Consider the following 23,197-nt stretch of genomic DNA (forward strand, 5'->3'; position numbering starts at 1 on the left):
CTGGAATATTGTGCCTCGATTTTGATAGCTTATTCAAACGACAGCACCTCCAACCATGCACCACTCCTTCATTACTGCACTGACGTGTTGGCTTCGATTACTTGCAAAGTCCTCAGGTGGGAATTGAATCCACAACATTAAATGTGACTTAATTTTTAAGTACCTTTAACAAAGGGCTGCACTGCCACCAAGTGCCAATGGATAGTACTTCCTAGTCTCTGTAAATCACAAATCTTCATCAGTCACTCAGTGCCATTTCCCCCTGATTTGCAACAATTCTTCATTAAATTTTTTTTATTTCTTTGTACTAGTGATTTTCCCCAAAATAAGCACCAACTGTTTTTGAAGAATTAGTAGAAATTTGCCATATTGGCACAAAGTAAAAGCAAACATTATCACTTACAACAAAAAAGGTGCCTGTATCAGTAACAAAGCACTGCAAATGGATCACAACTCTAAATGCACAGTTATGAAAAAAAGGTGAATAGTTCATGTTGGGAAAGGTGACTATAATTCTGAAAAAGAAACATCGACATTTTGCATGTGTTTCTTGCAGTAATGGCTATCTTTAAAATAATGGAGTGAGTCATTTTGATCATTTGTAGTCAAAGCTAATGGCATGTCCATTGTTTATGTGCAAGTACTACAGCAACTTCAGGCAAGAGCAGATGTGAATTTAAATGTGAATATCCAAAAGTTGCTGTCTGTGTTGCACCACTTCTTGATTAGCTTTCCAAAAACAGCACTTCGTGGTCTGCCTCACCATTGAAATGCATTGAAAGGTGTGAATTTGCTGTACTTACACAGTATATTCGAGCTAAACTCGCCGCAGAAAGTTAAGTCTTGTCCATTTTAGTCGAAGTACCCTTCTAACAAGATGATGCATGTTAATTACTGCCAGTCAACTTTTCTGGCACTGAAAATTAACAATTCAAGTGTGGCATCTCATTTCTTCAGGTTTTAATTGTTGACGGTTTTAAAACTCAAATTTTAATTTGAAAAAAAAGTCTCTCTCAATCCACCTGGACAAGCAAGAGAGGAAATAGCAGAGGGTCTGATCATCATTTTCCAGTCCTCACTGGATACAGGTGTAGTGCTTGGAGAATTGCTAACGTTGTACCTCTTTAAAAAGGGAGCGAAGGATAGACTGAATAATAACAGGCCAGTCAGTCTAACCTCAGTATTCTGAGAGACAGGATAAACTGTCACTTAGAAAGGCACAGGTTCATCAAAGATAGTCAGCATGGATTTGTTAAGGGAAGATCTTGTTTGACCAACTTGATTGAATTTTTTGAAGCGGTAACAAGGAAGATCGATGAGGGTAGTGTAATTGATGTGGTCTACATGGATTTTAGCAAGGCTTTTGACAAGGTCCCACATGGCAGATTGGTTAAAAAAATAAAATTTCATGGAATGTATACGGGATGGTTTTCTGGACCAATACTAGAGAACAGGCCATCCAAGACTGGGTATTGTGTAATGAGAGAGGAATAATTGACAATCTAGTTGTGCGAGACCCCTTGGGGATGAGCGACCATAATATAATAGAATTCTTCATCAAGATGGAGAGTGACGTAGTTGATTCTGAGACTAGGGTCCTGAATCTTAATAAAGGGAACTACGAAGGTATGAAGCATGAGTTGGCTATGATGGATTGGGAAACATTACTTAAAGGGCTGATGGCGGATAGGCAATGGCAAACATTTAAAGAGTGCATGGATGAACTGCAACAATTGTTTATTCTTGTCTGGCACAAAAGTAAAACGGGAAAGGTAGCTAAACCATGGCTTACAAGGGAAATTAGAGATAACATTAGATCAGACATACAAATTTGCCAGAAAAAAACAACAGACCTGAGGATTGGGAGCAGTTTAGAATTCAGCAAAGGAGGACCAAGGGATTGATTAAGAAGGGGAAAATAGAGTACGAGAGTAACTTTGCGGGGAACATAAAAACTGACTGTAAAAGTTTCTATAGGTATGTAAAGAGAAAAAGATTGGTGAAGACAAATGTAGGTCCCTTACAGTCAGAAACAGGGGAATTTATTATGGGGAATAAAGAAGTAGCTGACCAACTAAATGCATACTTTGGTTCTGTCTTCACAAAGGAGGACACAAATATCATACCAGAAATGTTAGGGAACACAGGGTTTAGTGAGCAAGAGGAACTGAAAGAAATTGGTATTAGTAGAGAAATGGTGTTGGGGAAATTGATGGGGTTGAAGGCCGATAAATGCCCGGGGCCTGATGGTCTGCATCCCGGAGTACTTAAGGAAGTGGCCCTAGAGATAGTGGATGCATTGGTGGTCATCTTCCAAAATTCTATAGACTCTGGAACAGTTCCTACTGATTGGAGGGTAGCTAATGTAACCCCAGTATTTAAAAAGGGAGATAGAGAGAAAACAGGGAATTATAGACCAGTCAGCCTGATGTCAGTAGTGGGGAAAATTCCAGAGTGCATTATCAAAGATTTTATAGCAGAGCACTTGGAGAACAGTGGTAGAATCAGACAGAGTCAGCATGGATTTATGAAAGAGAAATCATGCTTGACAAATCTACTAGAATTCTTCGAGGATGTAACTAGTAGAGTTGCTGAGGGACATCCAGTGGATGTGGTTTATTTGGACTTTCAGAAGGCTTTCAACAAAATCCCACATACGAGATTAGCGTGTAAAATTAAAGTGCATGGGATTGGGGGTAGTGTATTGCGATGATAGAAAATTGTTTGGCAGACAGGAAACAAAGAGTAGGAATAAACGGGTCTTTTTCAAAATGGCAGACAGTGACTAGTGGGGTACCGCAGGGATTGGTGCTAGGACGCCAGCTATTCACAATATATATTAATGATTTAGATGAGGGAGCTAAGTGTAATATCTCCAAATTTGCAGATGACATAAAACTGGGTGGGAGGGTGAGTTGTGAGGAGGATGCAGAGAGGCTTCAGGGTGATTTGGACAAGTTGAGTGAGTGGGCAAATGCATGGCAGATGCAGTATAATATGGATAAATGTGAGGTTATTCACTTTGGTAGCAATAACAGGAAGGCAGATTGTTATCTGAACGGCTATAAACTGAGATGGGGGAATATGCAGCGAGACCTGGGTGTTCTCGTACACAAGTCGTTGAAGGTAATCATGCAGGTGCAACAGGCGGTAAAAAAGGCAAATGGTATGTTGGCCTTCATAGAGAGAGGATTCGAGTACAGGAGCAGGGATGTCTTGCTGCAATTATACAGGGCCTTGGTGAGGCCACACCTGGAATATTGTATGCAGTTTTGGTCTCCTTATTTGAGGAAGGATGTTCTTGCTATAGAGGGAGTGCAGAAAAGGTTTAGCAGACTGATTCTTGGGATGGCGGGACTGACATATGAGGAGAGATTGAGTCGGTTAGGATTATATTTGCTGGAGTTCAGAGGGGTGGATCTCAAGAAACCTATAAAATTCTAACAGGACTTGACAGGGTAGTTGCAGGAAGGATGTTCCCGATGGTGGGGAGTCCAGAACCAGGGGTCATAATCAAAGGATACGGGGTAAACCTTTCAGGACTGAGATGAGGAGAAATTACTTCACACACAGGTAAGCCTGTGGAATTCGCTACCACAGAAAGCAGTTGAGGCCAACACATTGTATGTTTTCAAGAAGGAGTTAGATATAGCTCTTGGGGCGAAAGGGATCAAAGGATATGGGGGGAAAGCGGGAACAGGTTACTGAGTTGGATGATCATAATGAATGGCGGAGCAGGCTCGAAGGGCTGAATGGCCTACTCCTGCTCCTATTTTCTATGTTACTATGGATCCAGGAAATGCAGCAAGGTGGATACAAAATTGGCTCAGTGGCAGGAAACAAAGGGTAATTGTTGATGGCTGTTTTAGCGACTGGAGGGCTGTTTCTATTGGTGTTCCGCAGGGCTCAGTACTGGGTCCCCTCCTTTTTGTGGTGTAAATTAACGACTTAGACGTAAATGTAGAGGGCATGATCAAGAAATTTGCGGACTACACAAAGATTGGCTGTGTGGTAGATAGCGAGAAGGATAGGAAGATACTGATGGTCTGGTCAGATGGGCAGAAAAGTGGCAAATGGAATTTGACTTGGAGAAGTGTGAAGTGATGCATTTGGGGAGGTCAAACAAGGCAAAGGAATACACGACTAATGTGAAAATACTGAGAAGTGTAGAGGAGGTGAGGGACCTTGGACCCACAGATCCCTGAACGTAACAGGACAGGTCGATAAGGTGGTTAAGACGGCATAGGGAATCCTTTCCTTTATTCGACGAAGTATAGAATACAAGAGCAGGGAGGTTATGCTGGAACTGTATAACTCCTTGGTTAGGCCACAACTTGAGTCCTGTGTGTAGTTCTGGTCACCTCATTACAGAAAGGATGCAATTGCGTGAGAGAGGGTATAGAGGAGATTTACAAGGATGTTGCCATGAGGAAAGATTGGATTGGTTGGGGTTGTTCTCCTTGGAACAGAGAAGGCTGAGGGGAGATCTGATTGAAATGTACAAAATTTTGAGGGGCCTGGATAGAGTGGAGGTGAAGGGTCTACTCACCTTAGCAGAGAGATCAGTGACGAAAGTGCTTAGATTTAAAGTGATTGGAAGAAAAATTAGAGGGGAGATGAGGAAAAACTTTTTCACCCAAAGGGTGATGGTCTGGAACTCACTGCTTGAAAGGGTAGTTGAGGCAGACACCCTCAACTCATTCAAAAGGAAGGCAGCTCAAGTGCCGTAATCTGCAGGGCTACAGACCAAATGCTGGAAGGTGGGATTAGAATAGATGGATCATTTTTCGGCCGGCACAGACACAATGGGCCAAGTGGCTTAAACATTCTATGATTCTTCCCCTCTTTCTGTACCTGATTTGACATTGAATTCATCCACTAGAGTTTACATTTCCTTCCTGGTCCTTGCACTATTAATTTCATGATCCTTCAATCTGGTTAAGGAGAAACACAGTTGTTTGCCCCGTTCACTCGGGTGCCAGATGTCCAATTTTCCTTGCTGCGGATGTCATCAGCTCACACTTCCAACAATATACCATGCAAACAATTTTGAAACCTAAATGTGCAACAGCAAGTGTAAATGACAGCAGAATTCATTAGATTCACTCTTATAGCAAATTGTGGCCCATGATGTGTAACTTGAATAGCTCTGCAGATACCTGACCAATAATTTTAATAAAGATATAATGCACAATAAAAACAGTGCTGAATGATGAGGTTTATAGGAAAACCTTTATTTCTGCAGAATAGCTATCATTTGTAGGGAAATTTGTAACAAACTGTGAAGCATTAAACATGTGCAGAAATTGTTATTACACAGACTGGGGACTGATTTCAGGGATTTCTCAATAATAGCTTGGTGAATTTTCTTCATCAGTGCAGTCCTGTATCAAAATTTGGCAGGCACACCATATAGTGCAATCCTTGCCCGAACAATTTCCCATTGTGCAGATTCTTTTCTAAATGGCCAGACCTCAGTAATAGGTGTAGACTGACAACTTGGCATCCGAATATATACTGCTTTCAGAGAGGTCTCTGTAGCCAAGCATGCTTCCAAAGGTCAAGAATACCTATACATATTCAGAACTTTGGCAGTATTTTTGCTATTCAGTGACAGTGGTCTGTTAGGTGATCAGATGGAAGAAATCCTTTTTTTAAAAAAAATTGAAGCAGAAGCTTTAGGTCTTGAAGACCTTTTGCAACCATATGGTGAATTGATGACTTTCTTTGTAGTGTTGCCATTGTGCTGCAAAGTAACCCACTGACATTCTGTACTATGATTATGTTAACAATCCCATGAATTTAATATTAAAAACCCTTTTATCATCTCCATTTAGTGCCTTGTATGTAGTGGACTTAAAGAAATTCAGAAAGATTGCTGCAGGTGATCGACTCAGAGGACAGTATCAAGGTCTCAGTCAGGACCCCAACAGCCTGTCCAATCTTGACCAGGTACGCGTATGTATTTTTATAACTGTACTATGGCTAGTAGTAATGCTAGAATCGGTTGTAGAATGTTCCAAGGTTAATCCATGTAGTTGTTTAGTTTATGAAAGTTCAGTTATCATTTATAGATGTGTGTATACATCTATGCATAAAATATTTTTTAAAAAAGTAAATATTTTGGAGATAAAGTATTTTCAACAGTAGGTTTTCTGAAAACCTGAAAATCCAGGCAGCTCTGCTCCTAGTTGGAGTGGTGTTTAAAGGCAATATTGTGTGACAGACCGAAACTTGCCTATCTTCCCTTATGCAATAGAATTGTTTTTTTTATTCTTCTCTGCATGAATACAATATTTTCCTTCATTAACATTAGACTGGCACAAATGTTGATCCTTTTTTATCCTCAGGAGCATTAATCAATGTACCTGAATGCCTGTTCCTAAAAATTCAGCTGATTTCCTTCATCCTTTTCTTTAATTTGAATCTGAAGTCTTAGAAATTATCTAGTCATCATTCAAGAGCAAAATACTGCAAATGTTGGAAATCTGAAATAAAAACAGAAAATTCTGGAAATAGCAGGTCTGGCAGCATCTGTGGAGAGAGAGTGTTAATGTTTCAGTTGGCTGTCCCTCATCAGAGCTCCTCTCCTCATTGTTGGGTTCTTTTAAACACTGTTGGAATACCCTGCGTGAAGTGATACCAAATGAGTTATATTTTGTCTAGCTTGATAACTCAGACAAATAAGGTACTTTTAAGAATTTTTTTGATGCCTGTTTCTTGCTCAGCACCTACTTTCAGTGTTATTGCTCTTGCATCTAAACCAGTGAAGTAACAAATATTTTAGCTGATACAGAAGAGTTTGGACTGGATTTTACCAGCTCCTCTGGATCGTGGATCGTGGCGGGGAGGCCCGTAAAATACTTGCGGGAGAGGCACACCTCGACCCACGACAGCGAGAAAACTCTGCCGCATATTAGCAGTGGCGGCGGGACCTTGGTGTGGGCTCCCCCGCCACCTGGCGGTGGCACCCCAGTTATAATATGTAGAGGACAACTTACCTCTCCTGAATATGCATTCCACCGCCTATCGATCCACACTTCCGCATTTTACATTGAACGGGCGGCCATCATGTGCCGTCCCGCTCACTAAGCTAAGAAGCCGACGGGACATCAGACGCAGGAGTACTCGCTCACAGTGAAGCTAAGTCCAGAAATACAACTCTGCATACTTGAAGGGAGATGGAGGGGGCTTACAGTGGGCAAAGCTCTGCATACTTGGTGGGGGGGGGGAAGTTACAGGGGGCAAAGCTCTGCATACTTGGTGGGGGGGGGGAATTACAGGGGGCAAAGCTCTGCATACTTGGTGGGGAGATTACAGGGGGCAAAGCTCTGCATACTTGAAGGGAGGTGGGAGTGGGGTGGAACTACATGGAGGCATGAAGGGAGGTATTGCGTACCTCCCTCCGTGAATGGTATCCGCTCTGCACCATTGTACGTTTGTGTGTGTGAAGGAGCAATGGCACTCTAGTCACCCTCTGTGTGGGGAGGGTGCCAGAACCGACAGGAGTGTAAAGGTTACCTGGCTGGTGGGGGCATTCGATGCAGCTGGTAGAATCTTCATGTCGTCATGCCGTGCCACTCTTAAGAGCGAAGATGGGCGATACTGTGCCACATAGTTGATCCATGAAAGTACCTGATGTACCCATCAACAACAATGCCTGCCCTGTTAGGAGCCTTTGATTCAGTGAAGGAAACAACTTTATTTATCACATGGAAATGGGTATGTCACATCTTGGATTGTGTGATCTGCTTCTCCTGAGGATCCATATGCACTGGAGGCAAAATCAACAGGCAGATGCGGTCCACGTAGAGGGCCCCGGTCGTGAGCAGCAGCTCCCAAGGGGAGCTCGACATTACAGGTCACCGTGCATCTACAGGCCCCACCTGAAATGCCAGAAGATGTCAGAGCACCAGTGTCAGAGGCGATTGCGCATGTAGAGAGGGTGATGATGCGTCTTTGTGCCTTGCTCAATGATAACTGCAGCCCATGGGCGTCGGTGGACTTCCTATGCCTCTGGTCCTCATAGTGGCAGTGGCTGTTAAGCAAGACACTTATGCAGCATTTAAGGGGCCCACTGGAAACCTTTGAGGGGTCTCACAGTCAGCAGTGCACACTGCATCAGGGAGGTCACCGATGCTCTGCATCAGAGGGCCAGTCAGTATGTCCGCTTCAGGATGGACCCTAACAGCCAGGCCCAGAGGGCCATCAGTTTCGGCACCATTGCCGGATAACCAAAGGTTTTAGGGTTCATAGACTGCACCCATGTGGCCATCAGGCCTTCTGCTAGGCTACCACTTGCAGACGTTACCATTAAAGGAATCCTCTCAATCTAGGTGCAGCTGGTATATGATCACCGGAGATGCTTCATGCAAATCTGTGCCCGCTTCTCAAGCAGCTGCCATGACACCTGCGTCCTGCGCCAGCCGCCACTGCTGTTCACTGAACTGGCTCAGATGGAGAGGTGGCTTCTTGGTGACAAGGGTTACCCCTTGCAGACATTGCTCCAGTGAGACCATCACTGCTGCAGAGGAGATGTTAATTTTCTCCACTGTGGAAATTTTCTCATGTTCATCCAATCCTTAAGAAAGGTGTTTTCTCTTGTCCATCCTTTTGTTTTAATACTGGTACTTTAAGTTAAGTTATCCCCAGTGGGTATGCTGGACAAGAAAGTCATCTAGAGAAGAGATTGGGTATTTGTAGGGTATTCAAACCCAGGATGGTGATAGGAAATTAGGAAGATAGAGAAGCAGTGATGGGCTGGTTTTGGACTCTAACTCTTGGTGGATTAGTTCGATGTGGGCTGTAATACCTAACCCAAGAGACCATTCTTCATAGTAAAAAGAGAAAGCACTAGAAATACTCAGCAGGTCTGGCAGTATCTGTGGAGAGAGAAACAGAGTTAATGTTTCAGGTCGATGGCCCTTCATCAGAAACATTCTTCATTTCTGAGCCTAGATTGTCCTCCTTTGCATGCATGCTTTACAGACTTGTCCGATCCTGTTCGCACCCAGTGTCCCCACACATGTATTCTCCAGTTAGGGTTATTGAATGGCAGTTAATTTAGCAAGCACTGGGTGATATTTTTCCCTAAACATATTGGGACAACATTTACAACTGCCTCTGCTGAGACCACAGTCTCAGCATAGACCAGGAAAAAAAATGTTTTTAATTAGATGTCGTAAGAGGAATGGACTTTACTCCTAAATGCGTCAAATTGTGCCATTTTTAATAATACATTTACAGTGAGTAATGCCAGTTTTCTCATTGATTTAATACAATTTTTAATATGATAGGCATTGTTTAATGCTTTTACACTAATAGGCAAATGCATATAAAACACCCCCAATAATGCACGTTTTTTTGACCCTGTAGATGTAACCCCAAAGTATTTTTGAATCACAGCAGTCTAGATATTTTAATTTTGTTAATTTTTCCTTGCACCCCTGAGAAAGCTGCATAAATCATAATGAGCTTTGTATTTTGAATGCTCATATTACAGCTTGGGCTTGCCCCTATCTTGTTCACAAGCAAAAGGCTGTTCAACAAGCAGAACCACATCTTTGATCTGAATAGTAGTGTGCTATATGACTGACAATGATTGCAATATTTCGCACTGTTATGTCATGCACTGCTGTCCACTCAAAGGCAAAAAAAAATTATATAATTCAGGTTAAAATTAATTTATTTACACCAACTTATCATTACAAAGATGCAATATAATATAGCAATAGACTAGCAATACAAATATTTAGAAAACAAAATTTGATCAGTCCATAAGAGTTTCAATCTCCTCTTCAGAAATCTCTTTCCTGCACAGTTGAATAGCTTGCATGACTTCCTGATGATGTGTTTGTACGTAACTGAAGCAATATTATTGCACAATATCAGTACCAGTTAAGTATATTGGCGTGGAATTTGCTGCAATGGCAATTATTGGCAATAAGTGATCCTCCTGTAACGTCACAATTGGCTGGAAAGTAATAGTAATGTGTTGCAGAGAGCATAGTGGTGGATCAGGAGCAGTGTGGTCAATGTCTCATACATATCCAAATTACGGCCCCAGCACAGAATGGAACAACGGGTTATTTAACAACGTTTAGGAGCAGTGGCAATAATCTGATAACGCAGGATGGGTCACAGTTTGTATGGATAGAATGTCCAGGCCGGGTTTAATTTGATTGAGTTTGTGCTGAAACAGTATAAATATGTAAATCAGTGTTAAGATGGATGAAGGGACCTGTATTCATAGGGGTGTCTCCTGAACTGCATGCAATCCCAAGCATTATTTAATTACCAGTTCCAATTAATGTTTTTTTTAGTTTAGAGATACAGCACTGAAACAGGCCCTTCGGCCCACCGAGTCTGTGCCGACCATCAACCACCCATCTATACTAATCCTACACTAATCCCATATTCCTACCACATCCCCACCTGTCCCTATATTTCCCTACCTATACTAGGGGCAATTTATAATGGCCAATTAACCTATCAACCTGCAAGTCTTTGGCATGTGGGAGGAAACCGGAGCACCCGGAGGAAACCCACGCAGACACAGGGAGAACTTGCAAACTCCACACAGGCAGTACCCAGAATTGAACCCGGGTCGCTGGAGCTGTGAGGCTGCGGTGCTACCCACTGCGCCACTGTGCCGCCCTTTGTGCATATATTCAATAAATATTAATGTAAAAATAAAATCAGATGCGGGGGGTGGGGGAGGTGGAAATCAGAACATGCTTAGCTGTCAAAAACATTTTGATTACTTAATTGAGCTTTAACCTTTCAACGAAATTCCTGGAATAATTGAGTAGAGATGTTACCGTCTGGCAATCTGATGAGTGAATACAGATTCTGAGCCTTCCAGTGCCATTCTATAATGGTCTAAGTGGCTGTGGCGATCACAATGGTGCTAATTCAGCAAACCCGATCTCGCCATTGCTTTTAATGTAGGGCAGAGCTATAATAATGAGTTGTTCAGCTTTTTGGGGGAGGTTCTCTGGAGCAGTGCAAAAGTCTGAGCAAATTATGGTTGCTTTACTTTGGCGCAAGTTTTCAACAAATTCAGACCCATGGTCTTACACCTCAAAGTTCAAGGCATTTCAGAAATCCAACTATCGGAAGGCTATTTTAAATTCACAATGTATCAGCGTAGCTAAAATGTAATATGACAGAAATATGTAATAAAGATTTTGTTGTTTGTAGGTGGAACTCTGCTTCTGTCACAGTTGCTCATGGCTTTTAAAGCAGAGAACAATTAATATTGCACAACAGTGGTTGATCACTATGGGAATCAATTTGAATGAATTCAGAACTGATTGATCTTTGTGTAGTAAGTAGTTTACAGTTCAGATGCTTCTTAGACGAGTTGCACAAATGAAGCATTCATTCAAAAGGTGTAGGAGAATAGAATCAGGCCATGAGAAAATTGATGCAGGCTTGACTTCAAACCAAACATTAACAACTTGTGAGTGCTCCTTGGACACGGTTCCACCATTGTGATTTGTGGTTTATTCACTCTCATTTGGTGATTTACAAATCTTTTTGTTATTATCCCACTGCCTATTTTGGTAGCTCCTATGACATTGTCTTGTGATTCCAGAATTATTGGTGGGTTTTTGGTAACTACTTTTGTTATGTGAAATAAACACTTTGTATCTAGTTTGTTGGGAGCTATATAGAATAAAGTATGTTTTTCTTAAACATGGTAAGTGGGAAGAATTGTGGCAAATGGAGTTCAATGTGGGAAAGCATGAGGTCATCTACTTTGCATCCAAGATTGACAACTCGGAATATTTTCTAAATGGTGAGACGAGGAACTGTGAAGGAGCAAAAGGGTTAGGTACACAAATCACTAAAAGCTAATGCTTAGTAATCAGAAGGCTAATAGAATGTTGGCCTTTATCTTGGGCAGGCTGGAATACAAAGGGTTGGAAGTTATGCTTCAGTTGTGCAGAGCTTCATCTGGTGTGCTGCATTCAATTTTGGGTACCACACCTCAGGAAGGAAGTATTGGCCTTGGAGGGGTACAGTCCAATTTCACCAGAATGTCGTGGCTCAAAAGGTTAAATTATGCCTGCAGATTTATAAACTTGGTTTGTATTCCCAAGTTTAGAGGGTTGAGAGTGATCTAATTGAGGTGTTTGAAATAATTTGGGGATTTAATAGGGTAAATACAGAACAACTATTTTCTCTGGTGGAGGAACCTAGAAAAGGGGATACAACCTTAAAGTTAGAGCTAGGCTATTTGAGTGAAATGAGAAAGCACTTCTTCCACACAATGAGCAGTGGAAATCTGGAACACTCAATCCCAAAAGGCTGAATGGCCTACTCTTTATCCTATTCCACTTTCCAGTGAATTTGTTTTCTGTGTTGGGAGAAAGGAACTGTAAATAATGCATACAGTAGAAGAGGCTGTCATCAGAAATGGAGACAGAGCGACATTTCCCCTCTTCTTTCCCCCTACCCCTACTCCAACTTCTCAATCTCAGATATCAGAGGTAGAATTCACTCATTCATAATACATGGTTTGGCCATCTTTCCTAACTGATTTGTCTTCCCCACAAGATGCCAAATACATAGTCTCTCTCTCTCTCTCTGCATTTCATGAAGTTTTTTTCCTTCTGCGCAGTATGCTGTATCTCGAGGTTGGGTTGCATTGTGAAATAAAATCAAGACTGTTCCTCTTGAATTGAAAATCAGTGTGTTTGAATTCCAAGCATGTTTATCCTAATCTGTGATACTAAGGTACAATCACTGGACTTCTGGTGCATCATTTTTGCATTGAGTGAAGTAACCTTTATGTAGCTATGACCAGTACCTGACCTGTTAAAATTAAATTAACAGTAACATTAGTCGACAGTCAGGATCAGCATGATTTCTTACATTCTTGGATGGAACGAGGTGTCAGACGTAGCTCAGTGTAAAGGTCTGCTACTCGACCCGGACCCGACAACGTGTCAGGTTCGGGTCGGGTCGCTCTTCCGAGTCTGGCTTTCGGGCTTGGGTAGGGTCAGGCACGGGAAAAAATGGAGGGACTCAGACTGGGTCGGGCTCGGTTCCGATGTGGTTCTGTCGGGTTCGGGTCGGGTTTTTTTCCCTGACCTGAGCAGGCCTTTAGCTGAGTGATCGCACTCTTCCTCTGAGTCAGAAGGCTGTTGGTTCAAATCCCACTTCAGGGGCTTGAGTACAAAATCAAGGTCAAGACTACTGTACTGATGGATGCTGCACTGTCAGGTATTGTCTTTTGAAGAGACGATAAACCAAGGCCTCGTCTGCCCTCTCGTGTGGATGTAAAAGATCTCACAGCACTATTCGAAGAGGAGCAGAGGAGTTCTCTGCAGTGTCCTAGTGAATATTTGTCCCTCAACTCATATCATTAAAACAGATTATCTGGTGATTATCACATTTGGTTTGTGGGACCTTGCTGTGCACAAATTGACTGCCACGTTTTTTGCATGACAACAATGACCGCACGTCTTAGGCTGTAAAATGCTTTGGGAGGGTTGTTAAAGCTGCTATCTAAATGCAAGCTTTTCTATGTTTAATGTTGGTTTATTCAATGAATTGGAAATTGCTGTGGCTGAATGGTGGCATGACTAATGTGTTTACAGTCATGCTGTCCAACTTTTGTGTGGGCAGCAGCAGATTTTCTCTATAATGTAAACAAGCTTAATCAAAGAAATAGTAATTAATGGAACTTATTAATTTAAAGTTGCAGCAATCCATAATAATCAGAAACTGTTTAAAATTACTTACTTTGTTTTTGTCTGGTAAATGTGTTTTACAGGATCTGCCTAACAACATGATCCATCAAGTGCCCATTAAATCCCTTCCCCAGCACTGGCTGTGGTGCGAGACATGGTGTGATGAAGCATCTAAGAAAAGAGCTAAAACTATTGATTTGGTAGGTACACAAGGGAGTGTCCGCTGTTTACTGAGACATCAAATTGAATCTGTTTTTATAAAAGATGGTAAACAGAACTAGATATAATGGGGAAATGGGCCCATGTCTTTTAATGTAGATAAAGGTAGTGTTATACACTTAGCTAGAACTCTAAGCATGCGTTCACCATGTAGGGTTGTGTGCTCAAGTCTCTTCAGCCGGAGAACCGCCTGGGGGCATAGTAGATAATCCCTTAAAGATTCATAATCAATGCCACGAGGCTATTGTGAAAATGAACTGAGTGTTGAGATATATTGCCTGGGCAATTAAATATAAAACAAAAAGCGTTCTCCTCTCTTTGGATAAGGCATTGGTCAGGCCACACCTAGAATACTGTCCTGCTGTAGTCCCATCACCTAGTGGGGAATATGGTCATCCTGGATAAGGTGAAGAGGAGAGCCACTAGATTGATCTTTACTTGAAGGACACCAGTTAGCAGGAGAGACAGAGAACTATTGCTTTGGAAAATTGTCAACTTCAAGGAGATATAATTGAAGTTTTTAAGTAATGGAAGGATTAGATTCTGTCCTGATAGATCACCTGTTTGAGCTGGTTATTAATTTAAAACATTTTTTTGGAGCCTATCCAGTTGCGCTATCGATAACATTGGCCCACAGTGCACAGCACCTGCTTCAATCAGTTCTTTCTAAAAATGGCAGTCATGTCCGATCCGTGTTATCGATTTGCATATTGAAAGGGGCCTATTGTCTAAAACAGGTGGGTGCTTTGTGCAGCCAGCGTAGGCCCTGTCAAAATGGCAGCGGCCAGCACACTGGCATTAACGGTCAATAAGTCTACCAAAACCGACTTTGCGACTGTTACCACCCCATTAAAGTAGGTCTCGGAAAGTTAAAATTGGTCTCATTGACTAGTGTGTTAAAGTTCACATCAAATATCTGAGTCTTGTTCATTGCCACCTAAACATTCAGTGAAATTCTAATGACTGGCATTCATTATGATCTTCTAGTGCAATAACCCAATGACGAAAGAACCCAAACTGGAGGCAGCTGTGCGAATTGTTCCTGAATGGCAGGACTATGATCAAGAAATTAAACAGCTTCAGAAACTAATCCAAGAGGGGAAATTGAATGGATTGGCTCATGTCAGAACAGAAGGTATAACCAGCACAGAGGGTGAGTTTGATAACATTGTTGCACTTCAGCATAATGTTACGAGTGCTTCTATATTAATTTCTTTTTGAGGACTTGTGTATTTTAGAGCTGAACATTGGTTTATTTTGGGATAACTGAAAAGACTCCATGGATGGGTATTTACCAGGGTCACTAAGAGGTCTGGTTGTGAAAACAAACAGTTACTGGAAGGCACCTGTTTTCAAATAATTACCCAGCACAGGTTGTTTTTGACTTGGGGATGATGTTTACAGTTAAGTGACAGGTCAAGATTTATAGAGGTCAGGAGACTTGTCTCTTGTGACATTGTTTATGGTTTCACTTTGGACAGTGAGTTGGGATATGGACAATGGTTTGAAAAAGCAGTTGGAGAAAACTTGCCAGGAAGAACAAACTACCCCAACTCAGTCTGTTCCAGCAGTTTGAAAAAGTCTGCTAATTTTTCATCTCTAGAGAAGCTGAGAAGCAAGTGTAAAAAGCAGTCAGCAACTGTTGCTGCATTTCTGCTGTAAGGCCTGTCTGAAACCTCTGTTGCTGCATTTCCTGGAAAGGCTTCCCAAACTGATCTTCAAAGTCGCCTGAAAAGAAGCGTCCTAGGAAGCTCCCAGTGACAGCCCTCTATATGCATTTTGCACGCCAAACTAAAACAAAGGACATCTTCTTTTCAAGAATTAGAAAGTATTTAGCCCAAATGCTTTTTTTGTCTTTTCTTTTGTAATAGAGTTCTAAAACAAAAATCACTTTATTTTTCTGGTTAACCGGTGTTTTTTTTTATTCGTTCAAGGGATGGAAGTGTCGCTGGCGAGGCCAGCATTTATTGCCCATCCCTAATTGCTCTTGAGAAGGTGGTGGTGAGCTACCTTCTTGAATTGCTGCAGTCCATGTTGGGTAGGTACACCCACAGTGCTGTTATGAAGCGAGTTCCAGGATTTTGACCCAGCGACAGTGAAGGAATGGTGATATAGTTCCAAGTCAGGATGGTGTGTGGCTTGGAGGGGAACTTGCAAATGGTGGTGTTCCCATGCACCTGCTGCTCTTGTCCTTCTAGGAGGTTGAGGTCACAGATTTGGAATGTGCTGTCGAAGGAGCCTTGGTGCGTTGCTGCAGTGCATCTTATAGCTGGTACACACTGTTGCCACTGTGTGTTGGTGGTGGAGGGAGTGAATGTTTGTGGATGGGATGCCAGTCAAGCGAGCTGCTTTGTCCTAGATGGTGTTGAGTTTCTTGAGTGTCGTTGGAACTGCACCCATTCAGGCAAGTGGAGAGTATTCCAACACACTCCTGATTTGTGCCTTGTAGATGGTGGACAGGCTTTAGGGAGTCAGGAGGTGAGTTACGTGCCGCAGGATTCCTAGCCTCTGACCTGCTGTTGTAGCCACGGTATTTATATGGCTACTCCAGTTCAGTTTCTGGTCAATGGTAACCCCCTGGATGTTGTTAGCAGGGGATTCAGCGATGGTAATGCTATTGAATGTCATGGGGCGATGATTAGATTCTCTCTTGTTGGAGATGGTCATTGCCTGGCACTTGTGTGGCGTGAATGCAACTTGCCACTTATCAGCCCAAGCCTGGATATTGTCCAGGTCTTGCTGCATTTCTACACGGACTGCTTCAGTATCTGAGGAGTCGCGAATGGTGCTGAACATTGTGCAAGCATCAACGAACATCCCCACTTCTGACCTTATGGAGGGAAGGTCATTGATGAAGCAGCTGAAGATGGTTGGGCCTAGGACACTACCCTGAGGAACTCCTGCAGTGATGTCCTGGGACTGAGATGATTGACCTCCAACAACCACAACCATCTTCCTTTGTGCTAGGTAGATGTATGTGTATGTATGTGAGGGGCTAAGGTAAAAAGGGATCTTTTGTATTTCGATCTGTGTGTTGATGCTTTGCTTCATAATTGGTTAAGACTTGTTCTATAATAAGATGAAAATTTTGTTGTTTATTGAAGAAACCTGGTTGGTGTGTTTTATTCTGGGAAGAAATAGAGTCTATGATTGACCATATTGGTAAGTGGGAAAAAATTTAAACATACGTTGTGACCTGTGGAGAAGTGTAACTAGAAAAAACAGTACACTCCTCCCACCTTAGTCGTAACAATATTTAAAAGGCATTTGAAATGAGTGAGTACCATCTGAAAAGGATATTAAAGCTGTATTATATTAATATTTTGTGACAGCTTTGCCTAAGCTAAAAGTAGTGCTCATAATAACCAAATGGCATCAAAGAAATCGAAGGCAGAAAATAGAATCAGACTGAACTAGTCAACGTGGTAGCTAAGATCTGTTCCTTGAGAAACATGTTCCAGACTCATCACAAATGGTCACAGAACTTAGTGTAGTTAGATTCACTAGTATTTAGTTAACTATAACTTTTATCTACAACGTTGGAAAAATCAGCAAACAGCTTTATTTGCTGATTCAGTAAGGATCAGTTGCAGTATAACTGTGTAAAGTAGAAGCCCAAGAGTGAACTGTTACTAGCAGCAGCTCCATTAGATGGTTTGGAGAAGGAAGTGATGTTGATCTAAGCTGTTCCTTAGATAAAATTTTCCCATTGATAACACAATTTGCATCAGTTCATGTTCATGCTATGTGCAATCTGCAAAGTATTAAAAAGCTAAAGTAAAATTACAAGCTGTTACTTTATCAGAATTCAGTTCAAAATGTGCATGTTCCCTAGTGAAGATTTAGTATTTTGGTTTGGTTTTCACCTGGTCAAATGATGACTTAAAAAAAAAACTTTGTGCATAGCATTTAGATTTCTTATATGAACATTGTAAGACATCTACAAGAGTAGCACATGGACTGATAACCACTGATTTAAAAAAAATGATCAAAAACAGGATAAGTTACCAGTCCTGTTAAGTAACTAAGCAGTATACATTTCTATATCTTTATTTATATAATGGCACAGGAAATGCAGTGTTGCAAGGTAAGTATTGGAGTCCTTGTGATGAAAGGCTGGATTGGGATTTAAGTAGCAATAAAGGGAAGGTCGGGGTGGAAACTGGGAGTGTGCCTGATTGAACACGTTTCAGTTCAAAAGGGCAATGTCTTCACTTTATGTTGGATTTTACTAGTGCTGTGTGTTGGTGAGCTCTAACCTGCAGTATCTCTTTAATTTCACAGATCACGTCCCACATTCTGAGCTTTGAGCTGTGAACATGAGACCCGTTTAACTCTGTTTAAGGAGTTTCTCCTTTTTTCTACGTGAAATCTTCTCAATGTGACAAAGAGCTAAGAGACTGGAATGGGAATGTACTGTTATGTTTTTTTCCTTATGTAAGGTGTATAATAATTGGGGTTCAGTTCCGTGGTAAAGCAATGGGGTGCAAGGATCACTGGAAAATGTATAGGTATTCACCTCAGGGACAAAAAATGATCATGCAAAATTAGATGGTTTCTATATGTTGGTTAGTGGAGTTTAGGAAAGGCAAAAGTCATAGGGATGATTTAATCCCAATAATTAAAAATACCAAATCTTTTAATGTATTAATTTTCAGACTTCTGAATTCAAGTTGTCTAGGTTGGTCAGTGCAGTACATGTTGATGTGTTATTCTTGTCCTTGGAAGAATATACATGAACCCTATAACTCATTCCTCTCTCACACACTTGTCCAATCTCTCTCTCTTGTCCAATCTCTCTCTCTCGCCCAATCTCTCTCTCTCGCCCAATCTCTCTCTCTCGCCCAATCTCTCTCTCTCGCCCAATCTCTCTCTCTCTCGCCCAATCTCTCTCTCTCGCCCAATCTCTCTCACTCGATTTCACACACTCACACAGTCCCACTCTCCTGCTCGTTCGGTCTCCCTCTCTTGCTCTCATGCACACTGTCTGTCACTCTCTGTTTACTTAAGGGCAGACCAAGGTGAATTAATCCTTGTTTGAAGTTAATGTATTCTATAAGTCTGTATTTTCAGCAAGATACTCAAATGCCTCGGCAGCTATGTTGTATTCATCAATGTTCGAGTAATCCAGGCATCACAAAGCAAAATTCCAAAATCTGGTAATTTATATATGGAAGGTTTTGCTGTGGAATATACAGTTATTGGTCTTTATTACTGTTGTTTTATAGAAAATAATTTTGCATTTGAAGATGTGAAATGTAGATCACGTGTCTTATGTAAATATTCTGGAATGTCTACTACTCTAGATAACAGTGACTGCGTATTAGTAATGTAGTATTTGTTATTTATCCCCTCATGACCCAAAAATGGCACTTTGGTCAGGCATACATTGAAGGCTTTCAACTAGTGTAAATCCAGGCTAATCTTCACAGTAGTGCAAATTCTCAAATTTACCCTTTTACAAATGTTTATATACAGCTACAATATATCTTCAGTGTAAACCAGCAAACAGATTAGTTTGGGTATAAATGGCCCGAAGTGCATTTTGTCATTATACAAACTACCACTCCTACAAAGCATTCATGCTTGTATTCAGTGCTGTCTGGATTTACTTCTATTACCCATGCCCAATTGCAGTGCAACTGGGGAAGAAAGTCCTTTATTGTGCTCAATGCCTGAAGTGAGTTACAAGTGAACGGCTCTTTGTATCATTGCTGATTATAGATTGGACACCCGAAAGGGGAGAATATTGCTGTGTTTGCAGCAGACTTATATAGCAGGAAATTCTTCACAGTTTTACCACTGTACAGAATATCACCAGAAGTTAGTTAACGCATCAGAGCTGGTAGTTTTTACTCATCATTTCAAACTTTCTCTAAACCTGTGGAAACTTCCCAAGCTGCATACTTTCTTTGAATTCCATGATAATGGAACATGAACTATTCACCATGGCCTCAAGGAGTGACTTACTGCTTCAGATGCATTTTACGTAATTATGCTTCAATGAAACATGGATATTTCTTACGTAAGAAACATACAGGAAATGAACTGAAAAATTTCACAACCAGCCCTGATGGAAAACATTAACAAAACCATTCCTTAATTACATGATGTGGTGTTGGTTGTCAGAAATGTTTATCATTTTTTGTTTAATATTAATTGCACTCCTGTTTGCCTTTTGTGATTGTGTTCCTGTATTGAAAGGGAAAAAGGCTTTGGCACGTTGCAGACAAAATATAAGAACCCCGAACTTTGAGAAGATAGGGAATGAATCTACAGCTAAATTTCAAGAACTTGCTTGCACATTTCTGCTGTGTGCTGACCAGGTTTGAAACTATGTGGTCAAAATTAAAACCTGTGGGACAACTGGGTGCCACCAGCAAACTGGTAGATTTCTTTCACCACTAGGGGGCAAAGTTTAAGCTGAATGATTGGAAGTCTCATTTGTCTGCTGCTCAAATGAAACAACTGAGGAATTTTGATCCAGTCCTTATCAGATGTGAGTCCGCAATATTATACCATCCATAATTCAGCCTTAGTTGGCATTAAACAGGCATTGTGATTGGCTGTAAAGGAGGCTGATGTGGAAGCTAGTAATGCTGCACTGCTGTGCAATAATGGTCTGTCCACAGGACATGGCTGTCTTACTAAGTTTGTTAAAAATTGAAACACTTTAAAACATCTTCATTACGAAGTGTGTAAAACACGAGCGATTGAAATCCCTACTGGTGCCCTGAGTAGACTGGATTTGAAACATACTAAAAATTGACCAGTCTTGGAATGTTCAAGTTCTCGCACTCTAGTTGTAAAGTCTAGAATTTCCTAAAGTTTAAGATGATGTACTCAGTAGTAAGTAGCCAAGTTTGAATGCTATTTGTGTTTCGCTGTTGCCCTTTCAGGATTCTACAGCTGAAATGTGAACTTTGGTATATTTATGATTATGAACTTTCAATTTGAAAAACCTTTTCAATGTTTTGTATGATTGCAAGACGTGACATGTAAAATGCAAAACAAATTGTTTCCCTTCCATGGCATCAAAATATTAGATTTGTTCCCTTACATTTGAAGAGTTTGAGGCACTGGGTCTCTGAACTTCACCCACCCTTGAATTTTAACATACCTGAAACACACCTTCCAGTTATATGGAAGGCTGTTCAATAAGCTCTTTATGCTCCACAGTCCCACTGCTGTTCCCTGAAAATAATTATCGAAACTTTCTTTTTTTTGTCATCATCGTGAAGTCTTACTTAAATCCTAAAGTGGCTTAAATATCCTCCTAAAATGATTTACAGTGAGCCACACCGATTATCATCTGTCACCTTCTATAATATGTGATATTTTCCGATAGATTCACATGCATTCTACATCTGTCACTTGAAGCTTCTCAATAGCCTGTGCCTACTGTCTTTATTTCTTTTTGTTTTTAACAACACAGAGAAGGGATTTTGACGTCCAGACACTTGGATAAACACACACTTTGATTCCATTGGTTCGATTGTATTCTAGGTGTGTGGTGCTTTCTTTAATAAAGATTTTTTCCTTTTTTAATTGCTGGCTGTGAGCCTCTTGACCTTGCAGTAGGTCTGATGCAGATTAGTCGAAAGGTTTGAAAGATTGAAATTGAATACCAAGCCCTATTATGAAATTGCATGACTAATTTAGGGTAATGAAAGAAAATCACAATAGCTAATTTTAAAGTAAACTATATAAATGGAATATTGCATAGTTCTCATCATCATACTTCAGAAATGACTCATTGGAAGGAACAGAAATAACGATCAGGAGTGCAAATGGAATGATTCATGAAAAATGAGAAATGCTTAAGCTCCAAAGTCTAGAGAGAACATGGATAAAGGGATCTCGTTAATATATAAAGTGGCATACTTTCCATGAGATGCACCTTCAATATGGCTTTAAGGTTACCATGGCCAGTAGAACAAGAGAGCATAAATTTAAATTAGTGAGAAGAAAATTTAAACCAATCTCAAGGGGGAAAAGGATATTCGGGTGATATACATTTGAAATCAAAGGTTTTGGGAGAATTCGAGATCTGATTAGATGTGAGGCCTGGTGTCTCTAAATTGTAAAGAGACTAATTCGATGGACTGAATAGGCTTTTCTTGTGTTTAAATATTAACTACCTGCATTACACAAGTTTCAAGCAGAGCTTAAAGTTGGAGTGACAGTTGCACTAACCAGGTGCTTAAAAAAAAATCAGTCACGAAAGAAAGCAAACCAGAGGCGTTATAGCATTCTGCTCGGCAGTCATAGCATTTATTGACTTTACAGGGATTTGCTGTTTCTTCATGTCCACTGTAAGAAGGATTTTCTTGCTGTTTTATGATTTGCTCTTTCTTATGCTTTATTATTTGCATTATTGTATCTCCTCCAGTCACTTTAAAGTGAAAGCAAAATCTAGTTCAAACGTGGCACACTTGAACTACCTATATTTTGTATAGATTCCAGTTGCAGCCCATTAAGGGATGTTTTCACAGCCACTGTCAAATATGTATTGTACAGTCTGGAAATTCAAAATACAGTTTTGTGGTTTGGAGAATACTCTGCTGCCTTGTGCAGGTACCATATCACGGTTGCTGAAAGGAAAGTAACTATGCTTTGTTTTCAGTGTGACCCACTTATAGTGTTGGGAGTTGTATTTCCCAAAGTTGTGGTGGTTCGAACATGCTTTCTACACAAAGTAACAATAAAGCAGTTGTGCTGCCAGTTGATTCACTGTGGTTTCTCTCTTCAAAATTTCAAAGAAAAACAAACTTTGTGACTGCTTTTGAGCATGTGATTCAATTGTTATTATTTGCAAGACTTTCACTGCTTTTAAGACTGGTCACTTCACCAGTGGAAGCTAACATTCTAACTCCATGGATTTCATGGCAATGTGTTGGAGATAACATGTGTTCAGCAGTAACGCACAGGAATAAGATTTTGCTCTGTCTTTAGCTCTGGTTCAGTGAAAGCACTCCTGTCTGAGTCAATAGTAAAATTGAATGTAGATTCAAGCCCCACTCCAAAAACAGGAGTACAAAATCTAGGCTGGCTTTCCAATGCAATACTGCGCTGTCAGAAGTGCCGTCTTTTGGATCAGACATTAAACTGAGGCCCCATCTACCCTCCCCAGGTGATGTAAAAGATCCCCTGGTACAAGTTCAAACAATTTGTTGGTCGGCACAGGCTCGGTGGGCCAAAGGGCTTGTTTCAGTGCTGAATGACAAAAGCTGGGAAGATTTCCCCAGTGTCTTGGGAAATATTTATCTCTCAAT

General features: G+C 41.0%; 1 protein-coding gene across 2 annotated transcripts in view; it reads left to right on the top strand.

Moving 5' to 3' along the window:
• Window positions 1-22,651, top strand: part of uggt1 (UDP-glucose glycoprotein glucosyltransferase 1) — a 141,983-nt gene extending 119,332 nt beyond the window's left edge. For both annotated transcript variants that reach the window (XM_068042002.1, XM_068042003.1), the window contains 4 exons: window positions 5,838-5,952; window positions 13,787-13,903; window positions 14,910-15,075; window positions 18,207-22,651. In XM_068042002.1, the coding sequence (XP_067898103.1) occupies window positions 5,838-5,952; window positions 13,787-13,903; window positions 14,910-15,075; window positions 18,207-18,232 (424 nt within the window). In that variant the 3' untranslated portion in view covers window positions 18,233-22,651. The remainder of the gene's footprint in view (window positions 1-5,837; window positions 5,953-13,786; window positions 13,904-14,909; window positions 15,076-18,206) is intronic.
• Window positions 22,652-23,197: the final 546 nt, after the last annotated feature.

Source organism: Heterodontus francisci, chromosome 11 (genome assembly GCF_036365525.1).
Source record: "Heterodontus francisci isolate sHetFra1 chromosome 11, sHetFra1.hap1, whole genome shotgun sequence".
NCBI classification, from domain to species: Eukaryota; Metazoa; Chordata; class Chondrichthyes; order Heterodontiformes; family Heterodontidae; genus Heterodontus; species Heterodontus francisci.